This window comes from Eurytemora carolleeae, unplaced genomic scaffold (assembly GCF_000591075.1).
Source record: "Eurytemora carolleeae unplaced genomic scaffold, Eaff_2.0 scaffold2157, whole genome shotgun sequence".
In the NCBI taxonomy this organism is placed as follows: domain Eukaryota; kingdom Metazoa; phylum Arthropoda; class Copepoda; order Calanoida; family Temoridae; genus Eurytemora; species Eurytemora carolleeae.
The window spans coordinates 8960-27561 of NW_019402082.1; the positions used below are offsets into that span (position 1 = coordinate 8960).

At 32.0% G+C, this 18602-nt stretch overlaps 2 protein-coding genes and 1 long non-coding RNA gene across 3 annotated transcripts; all 3 read right to left on the bottom strand.

Annotated features, from left to right (window-relative positions):
* Positions 1–1187: 1187 nt before the first annotated feature.
* LOC111717796 (uncharacterized) lies at positions 1188–4472 on the bottom strand. The gene is made up of 4 exons (XR_002768918.1): positions 4388–4472; positions 3455–3530; positions 1934–2013; positions 1188–1281 (listed from the first exon to the last, which is right to left on the bottom strand). It is a non-coding gene; the product is annotated as an uncharacterized LOC111717796 (long non-coding RNA).
* A 566-nt stretch (positions 4473–5038) lies between these two features.
* On the bottom strand, positions 5039–12081 carry LOC111717795 (histone-lysine N-methyltransferase SETD7). Its single transcript, XM_023493241.1, has 12 exons — positions 12032–12081; positions 10820–10863; positions 10535–10594; positions 9994–10044; positions 9653–9700; positions 9383–9465; positions 8935–9017; positions 7502–7577; positions 6223–6256; positions 5840–5881; positions 5678–5709; positions 5039–5143 (listed from the first exon to the last, which is right to left on the bottom strand). Exons 4-12 carry the CDS (start codon positions 10040–10042, stop codon positions 5054–5056), a joined length of 537 nt encoding a protein of 178 aa, XP_023349009.1. The 5' UTR covers positions 10043–10044; positions 10535–10594; positions 10820–10863; positions 12032–12081; the 3' UTR covers positions 5039–5053.
* A 315-nt stretch (positions 12082–12396) lies between these two features.
* Positions 12397–17989, bottom strand: LOC111717797 (uncharacterized). The gene is made up of 6 exons (XM_023493243.1): positions 17919–17989; positions 15523–15648; positions 14384–14483; positions 13925–14001; positions 13258–13336; positions 12397–12519 (listed from the first exon to the last, which is right to left on the bottom strand). Exons 1-6 carry the CDS (start codon positions 17972–17974, stop codon positions 12397–12399), a joined length of 561 nt encoding a protein of 186 aa, XP_023349011.1. The 5' UTR covers positions 17975–17989.
* Between the last annotated feature and the right edge of the window lie 613 nt (positions 17990–18602).

The following is an 18602-nucleotide window of genomic DNA, read 5'->3' on the forward strand; positions in this document are numbered from 1 at the left end:
TATTAATTATCTACACACATATGCTGAGATACCAAGGGGAGGGGGGTTCCAGCTAGCACTGGCAGGAAATTGGGGGAAGCAGAGGCAATTTATGGGTTTGGCTGGAAAGAGAGACGTCCCCCTCCTTGGAAAACTGGGGGAATGTCCTCCCCCCCCCCTGGAAAAATTAGGAGCGCAAGAAGAGAGAGCTGTCCTTTAATTTTTATGTTTAAGAATAGAATCCAAATTGTTTTTGTGTCTACGGCGCCACTTTTTCACTCAAATTAAAGACTTTTTATAAAAATCCAAATCCTGCTAACACATTTTCCACATTTCACCCCCAAGCTGCTGCTCATGGTTTTGGCCAAATTCACTGTAAAAAATTCCAGTGGGGGGATTTTTTTTCCAGGGGTTGGATAAAAAATCTAGGCGTGCTCTGCGCGCAATATTTCAATTATTTCCACAACCTGAAGCATATCATGAGCTGCCCCTTTATGGAGGAAAGAGTTTGGTGGTCGGGGGGGGGGGGGGGGGGGGGGGGGGGGGGTGATCTGACAACTCTATATCTATATACTCTAATATTTGGATAAACTTTGTTTTGCTCAACTTTATAATTGATTTATACCTAAAATGCGATATTCTTTTAAAAGTTAAATTTTTCAAAATCTTCCTTACTCCAAAGTGAGCTACCCCCATATAAATTATTAGCAGTATAAGCTTAGATTTACTCTAATTCAAGAAGCCCAGAGCTCTAAGTTTTATCAAATAAATTTTATTTTGTGTTGGTCAAAAACAGAGCAGACATTTTAGATATTTCTAATCCAAAGCTAATATATACTTTTATGTGTGTTTGTTGGTTTGTTTGTCTCCAATAAACGTCAAAACGGCTGAACCGATCGGGCCCAAATGGATGATCACAATATTAAAAATTAGCCTCCAACAAAATGTTTTATAAAATCCGCAAACTTTTTTTTTAGCTTTTTCTTTTTCAATAGATGTATAGTTCACAATACATATTTATATAGAGAAAATGTTTGCAATTGAATTTAGAAGATGGGCGCAAAGCAGCGCCCAGAAAGCATAGTATTAATTTATTTAATAAGCAAAACATGCAATAAACTTCTTATTACTACTATTGCACTTTAAAAACGGTTGATTGCGTATTATTTTCAAGTTCATTAATTCTTTTATGTGAAAACCAGAAAAAGTACATACATTAATAATTTATTTACTAACTTTGTATTCTTCAACAACATTTTACATTCTTCTTGAAAAGTATTCACACATTGATTCACTTTACTCCTGAACCAAAAAGAAGATTAAATTGAGTCTTTAGAGTATAAATTAATAAAAAAAAATTGTAACATTGTTTTTGATTTATTTGACCAATTGAGTGCGGGTTAAGTACTTTAAAACTTATAACATAATATAAAAAGACATAGAGAAATGAATGAAAGGAAACATTAATCTATATTAAATGCTTTGCTTTTTTTGTCTATCTGTTTGCTTCTAAGAAGTCAAAAATGGTGAGCCGATTGGAAACAAATTTTTGAGTTATAACTCTGAACTCACATGACCCCAGAGAGAGTTTATAGTGGCGACTTGTACAGCAACAGATTAAAATTGAAATAGAGCATGGGTACTGGAATAGGGTATAGCTACGAGGCTCGCGCACAAATGAAAGGTCGATACGGTACGGGGGGAAGATATGTACATGTCTTATGTCACTGATTAAAACTATTGGTGGAGAATTCCAAGTCTGCCAAAGAAATGCCAATCACAATTATGCGCATACTCGCCTACAACAGATCTTATCCCAAGACAGTTCTAGGACCAGTGCCCTATCCTCTGTGTCCTGTACCGGGTTATGACGTAGGCAAGTTACAGAAGCTAGAATCACTAGAATTGTATGACTACCTTACCCTATTCCAGTACCCATGAAATAGAGCCTAACCTTATCTTCTATAGTTGACTCGGCCCAGGCAGGAATACAACTGTACTCATTCTTCATAGAGTCTGGTACAGGGAAATTTCCTAAACAATCTTAACAAAATCCAGGGGTCCATATAATTCCATTTCTGATCCCCAGAGGTGCAACTAGGAGGTGGGCGGCCGGGCGCACGCCCTCCCTAGCACCTGAGAGGGGGGAACGCCCCCTCCCTGCAGAATGAAAAGAAATATCATTTAGGGATTTAGGGATTAGAATATTTGAGTTTGTGGCAAAAACTCAGTTCCAAATCCAGAGAACATTCTGAGACTGAACCTGGCAAACTTCTAACTGACGGTCTCAATGGAACAGTGTGAACTGATTATCATATTTGATAACCTGTTTATCTTCTTTGAAAGAACATCTATAAAATCGAAAATAAAATATAATTATGAATGTTGGTTAGAATGATCAATCATAAATTCAATAACTTCAGGAGAAAACATAACATTATCGGTCCTTTTTCCATGTAGATGATTGAAATTATATATTTATAGGATGTTTTTTTTCAGAGTATATAAATGATTATTTCTTGTAATTTAATCTGTTATTAAACAAGTTACTTAACAAATCTCCGCGCCCACAAGAAAAGAATTGATTGACTCATATCGTTAATTTTGCAGTTGTTGAAAGTATAAATATAAATAAAAACACAAGAAAAAAAAAAGATTTTGAATTGAACACAGCCAAATCTGCATGTAACAACTGAAAATTTTCTTTTTTTCGACATCAAACCCTTAAAAAAGTTCTTTTATTTTGAAAAAAAAACCTTCTATATTGGGGCCCCCCACTGAACCCCCCCAGACCGTTACAAAATAATATTTTGCCCCCCACCCCCCATACCAAAAGTGCTAGTTGCGCCTCTGCTGATCCCAAATGGGATCGTGGGTTGAAAGTACATTCAGAGGCATGAAAATACACTAGCTGTGTCATTGGGAACTTAGGCAAGTTGTTTGTGTCGTGTACTATCAAGAAGTATGGAATATAAAGGAAAGGGAATCGACCCGGCCCGCCCTACCATAGATGATTATACATGTTTTGCAAACGGTACTTCATTTGAATAAAAAGATATTTGTCTAATGTACAAATACCGCGTACATTTTACAAATTGGAGTATATCTTTAAAAGTTGTAAAACTTAACCCCTGCTTAGTTTATCAAGGTGGAGCATATGACTATGAGCGGACTGTGTTAGTCTGTGGTTTCTAATAACAACATGGTTACTTTCTGCCCCCTTCTATCAATCAATCAACATTTGGGATCGTATTAGATGGAATCATATGGACCCCTGCAAAATATAGATTTAATGTTTCATACGCAAAACAAACATTTTTAACTTTGTTTTCCTCAACGCTGCAATTTCTTTTCAGCATGTCTGAGACAATTAAAAACAATAGGCCGGATACTGTCTGGCCGCGCCATCAAAGTTGAACCCTGTTCGAATTCAAATTGGCCTTAGTTTACCGTGACCCTGTAGGACAAAAATTACCTTTCTCCCATGCGTCTAAATACCAGTCCGGACAATAGTTTAACTCATATCCATATCGAACAAATATCTCCTCACCCTGAAATGAAAAGTCGGCTTTTTCAAGACTTTTTGATCCAAGTTTGTGACTAGTTTAAAATTGAAATTGATAAAGTCGAATTTTTACCACTTTTTGTTCCAAGTTTGTGACTAGTTCAAAACTGATATGAACAAACCAAAACTTTAGGTTCCAAGTTTTTGACTGGTTCAAAACTGGGATAAAAAAGTCGATTTATATATTACTTTTTGTTCCAAATTTGTGACTAGTTCAAAACTGGTCTGAAAAAGTAAACTTTTTGTTCCATAGTTTCGGACTAGTTATTAATAATCGACTTATATCCGACTTTAAGTTGACATTAAAGTCAGCTTTTCTAAACTAGTATTTTACGAGTTCTGTTCACTGGGTAATACATTTTTATTGTAAACTTTAAAGGGACTGTATACATGTAATCTCAAGTGATTCTTAATATAAAAATTGGCATGTCCGATTCACAACTGTACCCTTCAAACATTTGTCTGGTTAATTAAAGATTTATTCCTCTTTTTCTACCTTTAAAATTAATTATTTTCCATTGCCTGCGATTTTCCGCAAAAGTGATTTGCGGTTTACTGCAGAGAACAAATGCAATTTAAAAAATGTATCACTGGTTTAAGAAAACAAACAGACAAGGGTTTGAAGAGTTTAGGGTACCAATGTGAATTGGACATATTAGACAATGGCTGGTGGCCACAGTTACAGCGCAGTGCCAGGGAAGGTAACAAATGTAAAAAGCATGTAAATCCAAAGGGTAAGAAAATTTGGTCTAAACCTTATTTCAATTCATCAATTAATCAATTAATCAATTTATTGTTCATTTTAAGGTAAAAAGTTAATTGTAGATAAATTATAATAAATACCTTTGCTATAGAATGTTTTGAAGCAATACATGGAATAGTACCAAACCTGTGTTATCAATTATTTATTGTTTTTATCATTATTATTACTCTCTTGAATGAGTGTAATAGTCTCATTTAAAAACATATATTTAAGAGATAAAAATTGGATTTCGGGGGAGGAAGTCAAGAAATAAGTGCAGTCGTTGCCACAAACTCAAATTTTATAATCCCTATATCTTTGCAACCTAATGGCTATCATCTTAGATATTTTAAATTTAGGTTAATTTATCTGACAGATCATGGTTTGACATGTTTATAAATTTAAGGTCTAAGATATAGCGATTAGAAAATTAGAATTTGTGGTAAAGACGTAATTCCTTTCATCTTTATAGGGAAAGCACGTTATCAGTTATGTGGAAATACCAACGTTTTTTTGAATTATGCATAGAACACACATAAAATAATATTAATGAAACCGGAGGCCGAATTTAAAGAATTTGAGCCGCGTGTTAAATATGGTTGGTTCCACTTAAAATTGTATTCAATGTTTCAAGAAATAAACCGGCACTCAATGAAAACCGTCAGATTTGAGACGCGGCTTAAATTCATTAAATTCGGACTCATGTTTCCGATACTGAGTTTGATTTCGACAAATTTCGTGCAAATTCAACAAACATTTTTTTTGAGTTAATAGCACTCTATTTTGTGATTACCAACCTTAACTGCTGGATCAAATATCTTGTAGGCATTTTCATCCCAGGTCTCTGCATCAGCTGTCTTTTTTTTCAACGGATAAATCATTTCAGCTGACTTCCAAACTTTACAGAGCAAAAAAGTATTTGTTTGGCCTTCTTCAGCTAAAAGTATACAATAACATTTTCTTTAAACATGTACGCGGTATTTGCAACATTGGACAAATATTTCAAATGATCAGTACCGTCTGAAAAGCATGTTTAATCATCTATGGTAGGGCGGGCCAGGTCGGATCATTCCTTCTCCCTTATATTCCATGGACTTGGTATAAATACATAAATAAATGCAAAGATGGGTATACACTATTTACAACGGTACCCTTAAACCTTTATCTGATCAATAATGTGGAAGATATTGTCGTTTTTCAAGGCTTAAAAGTGATTAATTCTAATAAATTCTTCAGTTTTTACAAAACTTTAGAGGGTCACGTTGTGAATAGGGTATATTGCCATCTTTGCATGGAGGACCACCCAGCTGAAGAGCAGAAAAAAGATAAAATACAATAAAGCGTTAAATTAGAAATTAAATCGAAATTTGTGTTCAAATATTTATCCTTGCCTTTGGTTTCACTTTCTGCCCATGATAGAAAGCTGAAAATCAAAAATATCAAATTTAGTTTTTTTTTATAAAAATATCGTTGATTTAAAAAAAATTCAATTCTAGAAATGTAACTTTATTAACATTGTAGATTCTGACATAATTTAAATATTTTTGATTTTCCTAAAACTACGCTGGGAGGAATTGATTTCTTCGCAAAAAGTCCTAAAATACATTTTTTTAAATTGTTCAAATGTTGAGTTTTCCATATCAAATATAAATCATCTCGAATAAATGTTGACTGACAACTTCAAATTTCTAAAGAAAACGTTTTTCAGAATATAACAATGAAGACAATGAACTCGTTTAGAATTTTGACTTATCCAAATTCAGTCATATCAGCTTTCTTGAGTATAAAAACAAATCAGGATGTACTAAGATAAAAACTCATAAGGAAGAAAAAAATCAAAAGTTAAATTTTTTTGTTTAAAATTCCATATTTCAACACTAGAATGTTAATTTTAAATATTTTATCTTTAGTGATGAATAAAAAATATCCCTGTTACCTTCATTTGCACCAGGTACTCGAGACTTTCGCACCTAAACATCAACACAATTCATTGAAAGGGATTATGAGGGTAATTTCAAGTGACTCTCCATGCAAAGATGACAATGCCGGATTAACAACGGTATCCTTACAAGCATTCTCTGGTCAAGTGCTGTAAAACCCAAAATATTAAATACATCAAAAGAGTTTATAAAATGTCGTCTTGACAATTTTTCAATGGGTTTTATACTATTTTACGAAATCACAGTATTTGCGAAAATAAATTGATAGCCGTGAGTTTGCGGAAACAGTTTTAAAGAGCTCCATATAATCATTTCATTAAAAAACTAAATATCTGCAACATTCAATTATCAGCAAGTGAAGAATACGACATTTAATGAATTCTTTCGATGTATTTAATATTTAGGGTTTAACTGTATAAGTTAGATATCCCATGTTTACGTTTCTTTAGACTATTTATTATTTTTAGTTTGGTTTATCTACAAAAGTGACTTGCACATTTCTTGCTTTTGAGAAGCAATGAAGAAATTATCGGAATCCAACACTTTTCACATGATTAATGGGTTTAAGGGGTTTAAGGGGTTTAAGGGGTATAGTTGCAAATCGGACATTGCCATCTTAAGCCTGGAGGGTCACTTGAAATTATGCTCACAGTCCCTTTAAACCTTTAAAACATCAATGAGTAGATAGAGTAAGGCCTCGTTATTCGGAAACGAAACAAATCTTTTTTACAAAAAAAAACAATAAACGATTTAGGAAAATAAAGGAACAGAATTTATCATTGATTAAAACTTAATGCTATAATTTGCTATCTGAACAAAACATTTTTATTTTTAATTTTTTAATTAATCGTCTTTTTTCTCTCGGCAAAATTTTTGACAGTTTAAACCTTCCAAAGGATTATGACCAGAAAATTGTATAAACCAAGTTCAATAATGCGTATGATGAAGCAGGAATCGAGTGAAACCAGGAAGAATATCTGAATTGTACTTAACGAAGAATATACGTCAGTTCCACATACCATCTAGCGGGTTTCACATACACTTTATATTCGGCTATCAATTTTTTTTATCAATTGGAATAAAATATACAATAATAATAGTATCTTTAGTTGTGCTAGTTGTGCTAGTTATGCCTTTAGGTTATACCTTCCCACCTACCAGACTTTTTTCGGGTATTAAATGTGGGGGGGGGGGGCTGATAGATTTAGTGGTTTGGAATAATTTTTTTAAAAATTTTAAACTTTACACTTTAGTGGGATTCTAGTGATTACTAACCTCAACCATCTTGGACTCATAAGGATCGGGTAGAGTTGGAGTAGAAGTCACAAAATCATATGTTGATATTTCACGTCTAGATAGATTTTAAAAAAATCAAATTTATAAATCTTATATTTTTGTAAATTGATGGTGTACACCTTTGAAATTTAAAACTTAGAATATTTAATCTAACATAATTCATAGTTTTAAACATATAACACTGAGGTGCAAAGATAAAAAATTAGAAAAAAAACAAAAAAAAAAAATGAAAATTATTAAAAATCAAATTATATACAGGGTTTCCCATAAAGGATGAGAATTTAGAGACGACCGTGCAGAATTTGTTCAGCTTTTACTTATAAAGTGATGATTCCCATCAGCTTTCTATAGTAAAACTATTTTCATTAAAGATATAATATTTAATGGCGTCATTTAAAAACCCTAATTCAAATTTTAAATAATTCAGTCCAAAGAGTTTCAAGTTTTCATTAAAGTCTCATTCATTGGGGTAACCTTGTAATAATCAAGATTTTAACTGAGTAATAAATCTTGTAATAATCGAGATGTTAACTGAGTAATAAACCTTGTAATAATTAAGATAGAAACAGAGTAATAAACCTAGTAATCAAGATGTTAAGTAAGTAATAAACCTTGTAATAATCAAGATGTTAACTACAAGTCTACTATAGTATATAAATGTCTTAAATGACATTTAAAGTCTACTTATAGTATATAAAGGCCTAAATGACCTGTAAAGCCTACTAGTATAAAAATGGATAAAATGACCTGTAAAGTCTACTAGTAAATAAATGGATAAAATGACCTGTAAAGTCTACAAGCATATAAATGGATAAAATGACCTGTAAAGTCTACTAGTATATAAATGGATAAAATGACCTGTAAAGTCTACAAGTATATAAATGGATAAAATGACCTGTAAAGCCTACTAGTATAAAAATGGATAAAATGACCTGTAAAGTCTACTAGTATATAAATGGATAAAATGACCTGTAAAGTCTACAAGTATATAAATGGATAAAATGACCTGTAAAGCGTACTAGTATAAAAATGGATAAAATGACCTGTAAAGTCTAAAATAGTATATAAAAGGCTTAAATGACCTGTAAAGTCTACTAGTATATAAATGGATAAAATGACCTGTAAAGTCTACTAGTATATAAACGGATAAAATGACCTGTAAAGTCTACTAGTACATAAATGGATAAAATGACCTGTAAAGTCTTCAAGTTTATAAATGGATAAAATGACCTGTAAAGTCTTCAAGTTTATAAATGGATAAAATGACCTGAGTCTACTAGTACATAAATGGATAAAATGACCTGTAAAGTCTTCAAGTTTATAAATGGATAAAATGACCTGTAAAGTCTTCAAGTTTATAAATGGATAAAATGACCTGTAAAGTCTACTATTAAATAAATGGATAAAATGACCTGTACAGTCTACCCTCTGGTTCTATAAATTGTGGTACTTTGATTCCCAGATTATCAGTTGTAACTTTTTTCACAGATGACACCTGTAAAATATTCACACCTTGGTTTTGAAGATATATGTTGCTACCTACCTACCAACCTATTTACCTACCTATCTACCTATCTACCTACCTACCTACCTACCCACCCAGCTCCCTGCCTACCTACCTACCTAGCTATCTACCAACCTACCTAACTACCTACCCACCTGTTTACCTACATACCTTCCTACCTACTAACAAACCTTCCTCCCCACCTACTTATCTATGCTTCTTCCTAACTACCTACCCACGTACCTATATGGGTACACCTTCATAAACCTATCCTCGCAACCAACCAACCTACCTATCCACCTACATACCTGCCTACCTACTTACTTACCCTCCTACCTACCTACCTACCTACATACCTGGCCGAACTCAAGTACCCCGTCCCGGAAGTTTCCGACGAGAGCAGTTTTAAAATCCGGATAGATATATGCAATATTCGTTCCTAAATATTCATATACCTTACATGCTATATAACTATTGCAAACAATTAACTTGTTATTATTTTCTCCATAACAAAGAGGACCGTTCTAAACCGGTCTGTTCCCTTTTGCATAAAGTGTCAATCAAATCTAACCATACAGTCCTATTTTTAAATATTTTTTTAATATAGATTAAGAAGAAAAAAATACCAGACAGTTGGCCTTCCTCATCAACCACACCTACAACACATCCTCCACCTAATTATTATTGTTATTATTATTATTATTATTATTATTATTATTAAGTTGTGCTAGTTATGCCTTTAGGTTATACCTTCCCACCTACCAGACTTTTTTCGGGTATTAAATGTGGGGGGGGGGGGCTGATAGATTTAGTGGTTTGGAATAATTTTTTTAAAAATTTTAAACTTTACACTTTAGTGGGATTCTAGTGATTACTAACCTCAACCATCTTGGACTCATAAGGATCGGGTAGAGTATTCATAATGAAGATAATGAATAAGACAAGTGTCTAAATAGATATATCTGACCTCTGATAATCTTCCAACAGGTTCCAAATGGTTTACCATTTCTGTGCATACCTACAATAATGTATATTTATTACTTATAAATATAAACAATATTGATAAAATACTTGTCTGTTTTTTTTTGGTCCGTTTGTCTGTAACTAATAAACGTCAAAACGACTAAACTGATCGGGCCCAAATTTTTCTTAGTATACCTCACGTGACCCCAGTGAAGGTTTTATGAATGCTCAGAATTTAATAAAATTGTCTCCCAATAGTTTTTTCACAAAATTTTTAAATCCAAGAAAAAAATTGTAAAACCTTAACAATTTTTATTATTGTTTTATCGAAAAGAAAATGCTGAAAGATTGAGCAACAATTAAAAGTTAAACTGAAAGATGGACACGAAGCGCCTTGATAGTCTAGTATGGAGTCAAATGTATAGGTACATGTAAGAAAAATATGCAGTTTGAAAAGTGTACTGAAGTTTGAGGAATGAAAATAAAAACAATCGAAAAAAATTTTTTAATAAAATTTTAAAGTAAAAAAACCCCGTTGTTTTTACCGATAAATGTTAGTCGATTCTTGACATCAAAATATCTGCAGAATCCATGTAGAACACCATCTGAGAGCAGTTTTTTCAACAAAATATAAAAAAATAGAATATTACAAAATTCTCCAACACTCGGTAAAAATAGACCCCCTGTGCCTCACAGTTAGTGTGATATATGACACCCGTCCAAAGTTATGCAAGGGAACAATTTAGCATTTTTTTAGGCGTTTAAAGCCATTTTGATTGACAGCAGGGAAATTGAAAAAATTTTGATATTATTTTGTTGAAGACGTATTCCTTTAAAGTATCCGTCAAGCCAGTTCTCGTCTGTGAAATAAACTCTAAACAAGAGTAAACATTTTATAAATCTTACTTAAAGGTAATCTAAATATATAAATTTTACTTGTCTGTCTGTTTGTATCCAATAAACGTCAAAATAGATGAACCGATTGGGCCCAAAGTTTATGTGGGAACTCGCGTGACCCACGGAAAGGTTCATGAATGATAAAAATTTAAATGATTTAAAAAGTTTTTTTTTATTTTTGTAAGAAAATTTAAAATCTTGAAAATTCGCATATTTATTTTTTATAAAATCCGCGAAATTTTTTTTCTTTGTTTTTCAATGTTACAATGAGAACATGTTCAAAATGAAAATAGAAAATGGGCGCGAAGCGCCCTAAAAGCCCAGGGTTAGGTAAAAACTCTAGATTAGAATTAAAGGATTTTTGCCAATTTGAAATTTTTAAACTTATTTGGTAAATGGAAATGAGATTTGCAATTTGTATATTTACTAAAGTTATCCAGCAACCAGTAAGCCAAAAATACAATTTATTATGTAAGCGTAATTTCAATTAACCCTCCGTGCAAAAAGGGAGGGTGCCAGATTTACAACGGTTATAACCTTTGACTGATCATCGAGTGCAGAAAACGTTGTCTGTTTATCTCTAAAATAGTGCTTGAATTGCCGGAGTGTACGCTAGCGTGCAGCTAACATTACATATATTTCTCGAAAACTCAAGAATATTCTGTTTCCGACACAGTTTTCAATATCCTGATGCAAATATTTATTTTCTACACCTTTTTAATCTATATTTAGACTCCGCTTGTCTGTTTGTCTGTTTGTTTCTATCCAAAAACGTAAAAACGGCAGAACCGATCTGGCCCAAATTTGTGTGGTACCTCACATACCCCAGTGAAGAATTAATTTGCCTCCAACAAAATTCGATTTCCAAATCCACGAATTTTTTTTATGAAATCCGCGATAACATATTCACAAAGTTTGGCAAATATTGATATCTGTAAAATATAAAACAGCCTCCAAACAAAGTGTTCAGCATTTACAAGCGGTTCTGTAGATAAATAAGGATAAGTCCGTCATGCAGTATGCATCCTTCATCACTCGAAGGTTTAATGGCCGGGTACTGTTGTGAATCAGACACGTCACAATAAATAACGCTTACAGTCCCTTTATCATGTTTAACAATTAATGAAAATAAAATGGTTTCTTTCCTTGCTCTGCCATTTAGTTTGTCGTCTTTGTATTCTCCAGATAGAAAGCATACAGGGCCTGTTCTACTCTCTACCTAATCAAACTATTATTTTTATTATTATTATTATTATTATTATTATTATTATTATTATTATTATTATTATTATTATTATTATTATTATTATTATTATTATTATTACCCACAAGAAAAGAATTGATTGACTCATATCGTTAATTTTGCAGTTGTTGAAAGTATAAATATAAATAAAAACACAAGAAAAAAAAAAGATTTTGATTATTATTATTATTATTATTATTATTATTATTATTATTATTATTATTATTATTATTNGCAGAAAACGTAACTTGGAAAATACCCAGCATTTCATGTTGTTTCTCCTACCTTTGAATCCTTCCCACCAGTGTAAGTGAAGGTTTTATCTTTAAGACTAGGATATGGTTCATAGGAGGGGGAACCATGCAGAACATCACTCTGATAAACACCGACCTAGGGGTAAAGGTCAAAACTTTTAAATCTATTTATATCGTCTGCAGTACATTAGTCTGATAAACACCAATCTAGGAGCTTTAAAATCTGTGTTTAAAGCGCTTATCTGTAGAACATCACTCTGGTATACACCGACATAGAAGTTAACAAAAGTCAAAGCTTTTAAATATTTTCAGAAATCTGGTTAATTCTAAGTTCTGCATTTTTCTAGCTTTATTTTAAGATTAAAAAAACTCTTTAATTTGCAATGTTTCTTTTAAGAGGATTGCTGACAATCTGTCTTCAAAGATACAGATACAGATACAGATACAGATATAAATACAAATACAGATACAGACACATATGCAGATACATATATAGATACCGATACATACGCAGATACAGATACAGATACATCTACATCTACATCTACAGATACAGATACAGATACAGATACAGATACAGATACAGATACAGATACAGATACAGATACAGATACAGATACAGATACAGATACATATACAGATACAGATACAGATACAGATACAGATACAGATACAGATACAGATACAGATACAGATACAGATACAGATACAGATACAGATACAGATACAGATACAGATACAGATACAGATACAGATACAGATACAGATACAGATACATATGCAGATACATATGCAGATAAAGATACAGATACATATAAAATCACAGATAAAGATACAGAACGCATTGGTTGGTAAAGACATAATCTGAATTCACCTTGATATCTTTAAAAGCTTCAAGTCCGGTATTTAAAGTTCCAACAGTTTTCATCTTCCTAACCCACTGATCAAGTTCCCTAGATCAGTTCATGTTGAACCTAACAAGATTAGCACCTCAGGTCTAAACTTTTAAATATTTAATCTGTTGCTTTAGCGCCTAAACAGTTTCTTTTTCTCTCAATAGTTTAACCTGAAAGAGAGTGTTTGCGAAAATGAAATGGGTTATAGGCTGATTCCGAATTGAATTCGAATGTGATCGCTACTTATAGTTATGACCCATTCCATTAATTTTTTCAATGATTAAAAAAATATTTGTTTGGTTTTAATTTTCCATCTATTTCGTTTGTTTTTACATTTAACGATTATTTAAAAAAATGGTTCGTTCAGTAAAGTTTTCTGTTTACTAAAAAAAGATAGTTTTTTTAAAAGTTTGTTTATTAAAAACTATCGTTTTTCCAAAAGATTGTTCGTTTAGTTAAAAAAACTTTGGCTTTATAAAGTTGTTCCAAAAAATCGTTCTTTCAGTAAAACATCGCTTTTGAAAATTTTCGTTGATTAACATAAATATGTATATACATATGTATGTATATCGAATTAAGTCTCTAAAGATAAACGTTACCCAAATCAAAAGTTTTGCATTCTCTGACAAGTTTACAGTGTAATACCTGGCAATTCGATCTTCATTAGTTTCTCCGAGAACATATATATCGTTTCCTAGTCGGTCAGTTACTACAACCTCTTTCTAAATATATATTAAAGGGACTGTAGGCAAATATATATTAAAGGGACTATAGGTAAATATACATTAAAGGGACTGTAGGAAAATATATATTAAAGGGACTATAGGTGAATATATATTAAAGGGACTATAGGCAAATATATAGTTAAGGGACTGGAGGCAACTATATATTAAAGGGACTGTAGGCAAATATATATTAAAGGGACTGTAGGCAAATATATATTAAAGGGACTATACACGTAATTTCAAGGAACCACGCGTTTTTCAAAAAATTATTAAGATTTTTCATATGAATCAGATTTCAAATAAAAAAACTTTAGATGAAAATGGTGAAAATGTACATAATTGAAATGCTAAATTCCCTTTTTTAAAGATAAATAAACACCTTTTCTACAGGATGAGGAGGCGTGTCCTCTGGTGTCTCTTGGACCGTAGAGGATCTATAACTTTGCGTTCTCTGCAGCCTTCGCTTCCTTTCATCTCGCCTGTTGGAGTTTATATCAACACAAGAAAGACGACTTTCGATTTTAAATTTTTATTTCTCCCAAGCTTTCAAACAGCCATGGATACACAAAAACATGGAAATAAAGAGAAGCTGTCAATTAACAGCTTCTCCGTGTGTTAAATTGTAATATGAAAAAATTCTTTTTAAAAATCAAAAATTAAATAGAAAAGTCGTCTTTCTTGTATTGATACAAACGCCGACCAATCAAACGGTAAAAGGATTAATCACGATTAACTACTAAGTTAGATGTTTTTTCAAAATTTTTATAATCAAAAAATTCAAACTTAGATTTTTTAGTCTGACAGAAATTATATTTTGAAATATCAAAGGTCTACAACATCAAGTTGTAAAGATAAAGGGATTAGAAAATATGAGTTTGTGACGAAGACTCAATTCCTTTCCATGCAAAGATGGCAACACCCGATTAACAATAGTAATATTAAGACCTTTATCTGATAAATAGTGTGTTTTGATTTTGTCTTTTTTCTATGTTTTAAAAGTTTTTGATTCTGATAATTCCTTTTTATCTTCCTGCATGTCACTTTGGGATAAAACCACAATAAAAATGATTAGTTTTCAATATTATAAACATGGATATCCAATTCCTACTTGATTAGACAAATATATTAAGAATACCGTTGTAAATCGGATATTGCCATTTTTGCTTGAAGGGTCCCTTGAGGTTAAGCTTACTGTCCCTTTAGGCATGGATTTAATCCAATGTGATTTCAGACACTTTATTATATAAATTTTCTTTGATGATATTTTGCAAGACTTATTCTGCAGACAAGATATATTAGTTTAACAATTTATCAAACTTGATTATAGATCATAAATTGTTTTTAGAAATAGTTTTGGCTCCAAAATACAATTTTGTACCCCGAACATAATTTTTCAGATATTTAAGGGAGCGCGCCTATTAAAATTAAAGTAGCTAATACGTTCTTCAACGTATCTAGTAAAGAGGAACAAAAAAGAAATGTTCAAACAAATATAACCAAAAAAGATGCCATCTGTACCTGAGACGAAAGTCAAGAGCCGTTAGTCCTTGATGACGATTTGTCTCATTGTTTTCATCCTTTTCATTCTTCTCTAGTTCTCTAGTTTCCTTTACTCGAGATAAAATCAGACTAGATTCATACCTTCTGTCCAAAAATACAAAGTTTGAATTATTTCAAAATTTTCATTTTTTTCGAACATTATTTTTAATCTACTTTTTTGCCCACTAAGCTAATTCGTTTTTACGACAGAGAGAACATATTTTTTTTAATTCGAACTGATTGTTGAAACTGACAATTGAGACATGACAGTTGGGAGGCCCCTTGAAGGTCGTCTTTAATCTTCGTAATAATTTGCGGCATTCTTATCTCAACCTACTTTTTGATGCATAATTCTTGAAACTATAACCATAATTCCTCTAGTCCTGGGACAAATTGAGTTTTATTTGGCTTTATCACGGTTTGAAAAGTACCGGAATTATAAAAAAAGATTCTTTAGAAATAAATTTATTCAATAAATCCAAAATTTTATTTCATATAAACGAATTTTTAAAGCATTAAAAGGAAGACAAAAAGTTGTTAACACCGTGGGACTAGGGGTATTTGTGATTATTGTAAATACCGTGGGACTAGGGGTATTTTTTGATTAAAGTAAATACCGGTGGACTAGGAGTATTTTGTGATTATTGTAAATACCGTGGGACTAGGGGTATTTTTTGATTAAAGTAAATACCGTGGGACTAGGGGTATTTTGTTATTATTGTAAATACCGTGGGACTAGGGGTATTTTGTGATTATTGTAAATACCGTGGAACTAGGGGTATTTTGTGATTATTGTAAATACAGTGGAACTAGGGGTATTTTTTGATTATTGTAAATACCGTGGAACTAGGGGTATTTTTTGATTATTGTAAATACAGTGGAACAGGGGTATTTTTTGATTATTGTAAATACCGTGGGACTAGGGGTATTTTGTGATTATTGTGTTTACCGTGGAACTAGGAGTATTTTGTGGTTATTGTAAATACTGTGGGTAAAGTTTCCAACGCAAGTGGATTTTACTTGCGCGCAAGTGAATTTAATTGCGCCCATTTCCGTCCAAATTTCTTGCGCTGTGTTTCAATTTTTTGATAAAATTCAATTTAAACCTTATGGCACGCAAGAAATGCAATTAATTATTGCGCAATTCCTTTCAACAACAAAATATTCAATTTAAACCTTGGAAGTGCCATACAATAAACTGAACTTCACTAATATTTCAATCTCAAATGCTAAGAAAATTGAATTTAAACTTAATCTTTTGTTTTATGATATACATGTGCAGCATGATAACCAGAAAATCTGGCATAGGAAGACGACAGTTTATACTCAAGCAGACCCATGTAACTGGATAAGTGATTTAATAAGTTACTAAGTAATTTTGTTCGACTTGTAACTATAACATTAAATACACTGTGATGTTGTTTTTCTGTACCATAGTTTTCTGGTTCTCACTGTAGCAAAATATCTAATTTTTATAAAAAGAGCTTTACAATTTTAACCGAAAAAAGCTTCCATTTTATTGTTTTCATCCAATGTGAACAAATGAAAAATGTATCATATTAAATTGTTAATTAGTAGCTTAACCACAAGAAACTTTAAAATTTGAAAACTATTGAAACTAGTGACACTCCATGGCCTCGATTATTTTTAAATCAACAGAGATATTTAATTCCATTCTTGTATCTGCTGCATTTGTAAGTATAACATTTAGAATTATTGATTTTTAGGTATGCAACCAATTCCGATGCACGCAATTCCGCGCAATTCCGTGCAATTCAACGGAATTCGCGAATATTTAATTGCTTTCTTTTTTACAATTATAGCGCAATTGAGCACAATGAAATGGCGCAAGCGGAAGCAACCATTGCGCGCAATGGAATTCCGATTGGAAACCCTAACTGTGGGACTAGGGGTATTTTGTGATTATTACTCCTAGAATTTGATTTCTAAATCTAAAAATGCCGGGGTTCAAAAACGAACTTTAAGTCGTCCCCAAACTGTCATGTTTTGTGAAACACCCTGTACCTTTAGCTTCTTAATTTCTAAACTGTCATGTATTGTGAAACACCCTGTACCTGTAGCTTCTTAATTTCTAAACTGTCATGTTTTGTGAAACACCCTGTACCTGTAGTTTCTTAATTTCTAAACTGTCATGTTTTGTGAAACACCCTGTACCTGTAGCTTATTGATTTCTAAACTGTCATGTATTGTGAAACACCCTGTACCTGTAGCTTCTTAATTTCTAAACTGTCATGTTTTGTGAAACACCCTGTACCTGTAGCTTATTGATTTCTAAACTGTCATGTTTTGTGAAACACCCTGTACCTGTACCTTCTTAATTTCTAAATTGTTATGTATTGTGAAACACTCTGTACCTGTAGCTTCTTAACGATGATGACGTAGAAGGATAAAAGGATACACTGCAAGCCATTTAATTTTCTAAAAACGTGCAAAAATATCTTAATAATTAAATAATAGATTAATGTTTAATTTGCTCAAGAAAATAAGAGAATTAAGAAACTAATGAATCATAACGAGAAGCTGTACAGAAAAGAAGTCATGGGCATTGATTGGCTTGCATTTGACAAATGATTAAAAGCCATTTTCAAAACTGAAAAGTTGTCCAGGCCATGTTTACCCTCTAAATCAGTATATAGGTATTAATATCTGTCAAAGTATATTAAAACTGAGATCTATATGACGTGGGTTTAGGCTTCTACACAGTTTAAAGCTTTTCATATTTTCACACTTTTAATAAATCCCAATTAATTTGAAGCAATTAATATTTCTAGAAAAATCTTACTTCAAACAAAACTAATATAATATAGAGAGAGAGAAAAATTCGGAAAAAAATTATGATTTTTTTTCTTGAAAATGTTTCAAATTTTTTTCTTTTAACAGCTGTCTTCTCACTTCCTTGAAATGGCCTTTACCAAATTTTGACGTGAGAAAATTCAGATTTTACCGGCTAAATAGAAATAAATTGAACTTAAGATAGCTAGTGTACATCACATGATTTGAAGCTTAAAGTTTTAAACAAAAAAATTTAATTTTCTTCA

Coding starts and splice junctions, on each gene's coding strand:
- LOC111717795 (XM_023493241.1), bottom strand. CDS start 10,042: ATGCACAGAAATGGTAAACCATTTGGAACCTGTTGGAAGATTATCAGA. Junction 9,466..9,652: donor TGAGGAAGGCCAACTGTCTG/GTATTTTTTTCT, acceptor ATGAATATTTAG/GAACGAATATTGCATATATC. Junction 6,257..7,501: donor ATGAGTCCAAGATGGTTGAG/GTTAGTAATCAC, acceptor GTTGATGTTTAG/GTGCGAAAGTCTCGAGTACC.
- LOC111717797 (XM_023493243.1), bottom strand. CDS start 17,974: ATGGCTTGCAGTGTATCCTTTTATCCTTCTACGTCATCATCGTTAAGA. Junction 14,484..15,522: donor GCTCTTGACTTTCGTCTCAG/GTACAGATGGCA, acceptor AAACTCCAACAG/GCGAGATGAAAGGAAGCGAA. Junction 13,337..13,924: donor AATGAAGATCGAATTGCCAG/GTATTACACTGT, acceptor GAACTGATCTAG/GGAACTTGATCAGTGGGTTA.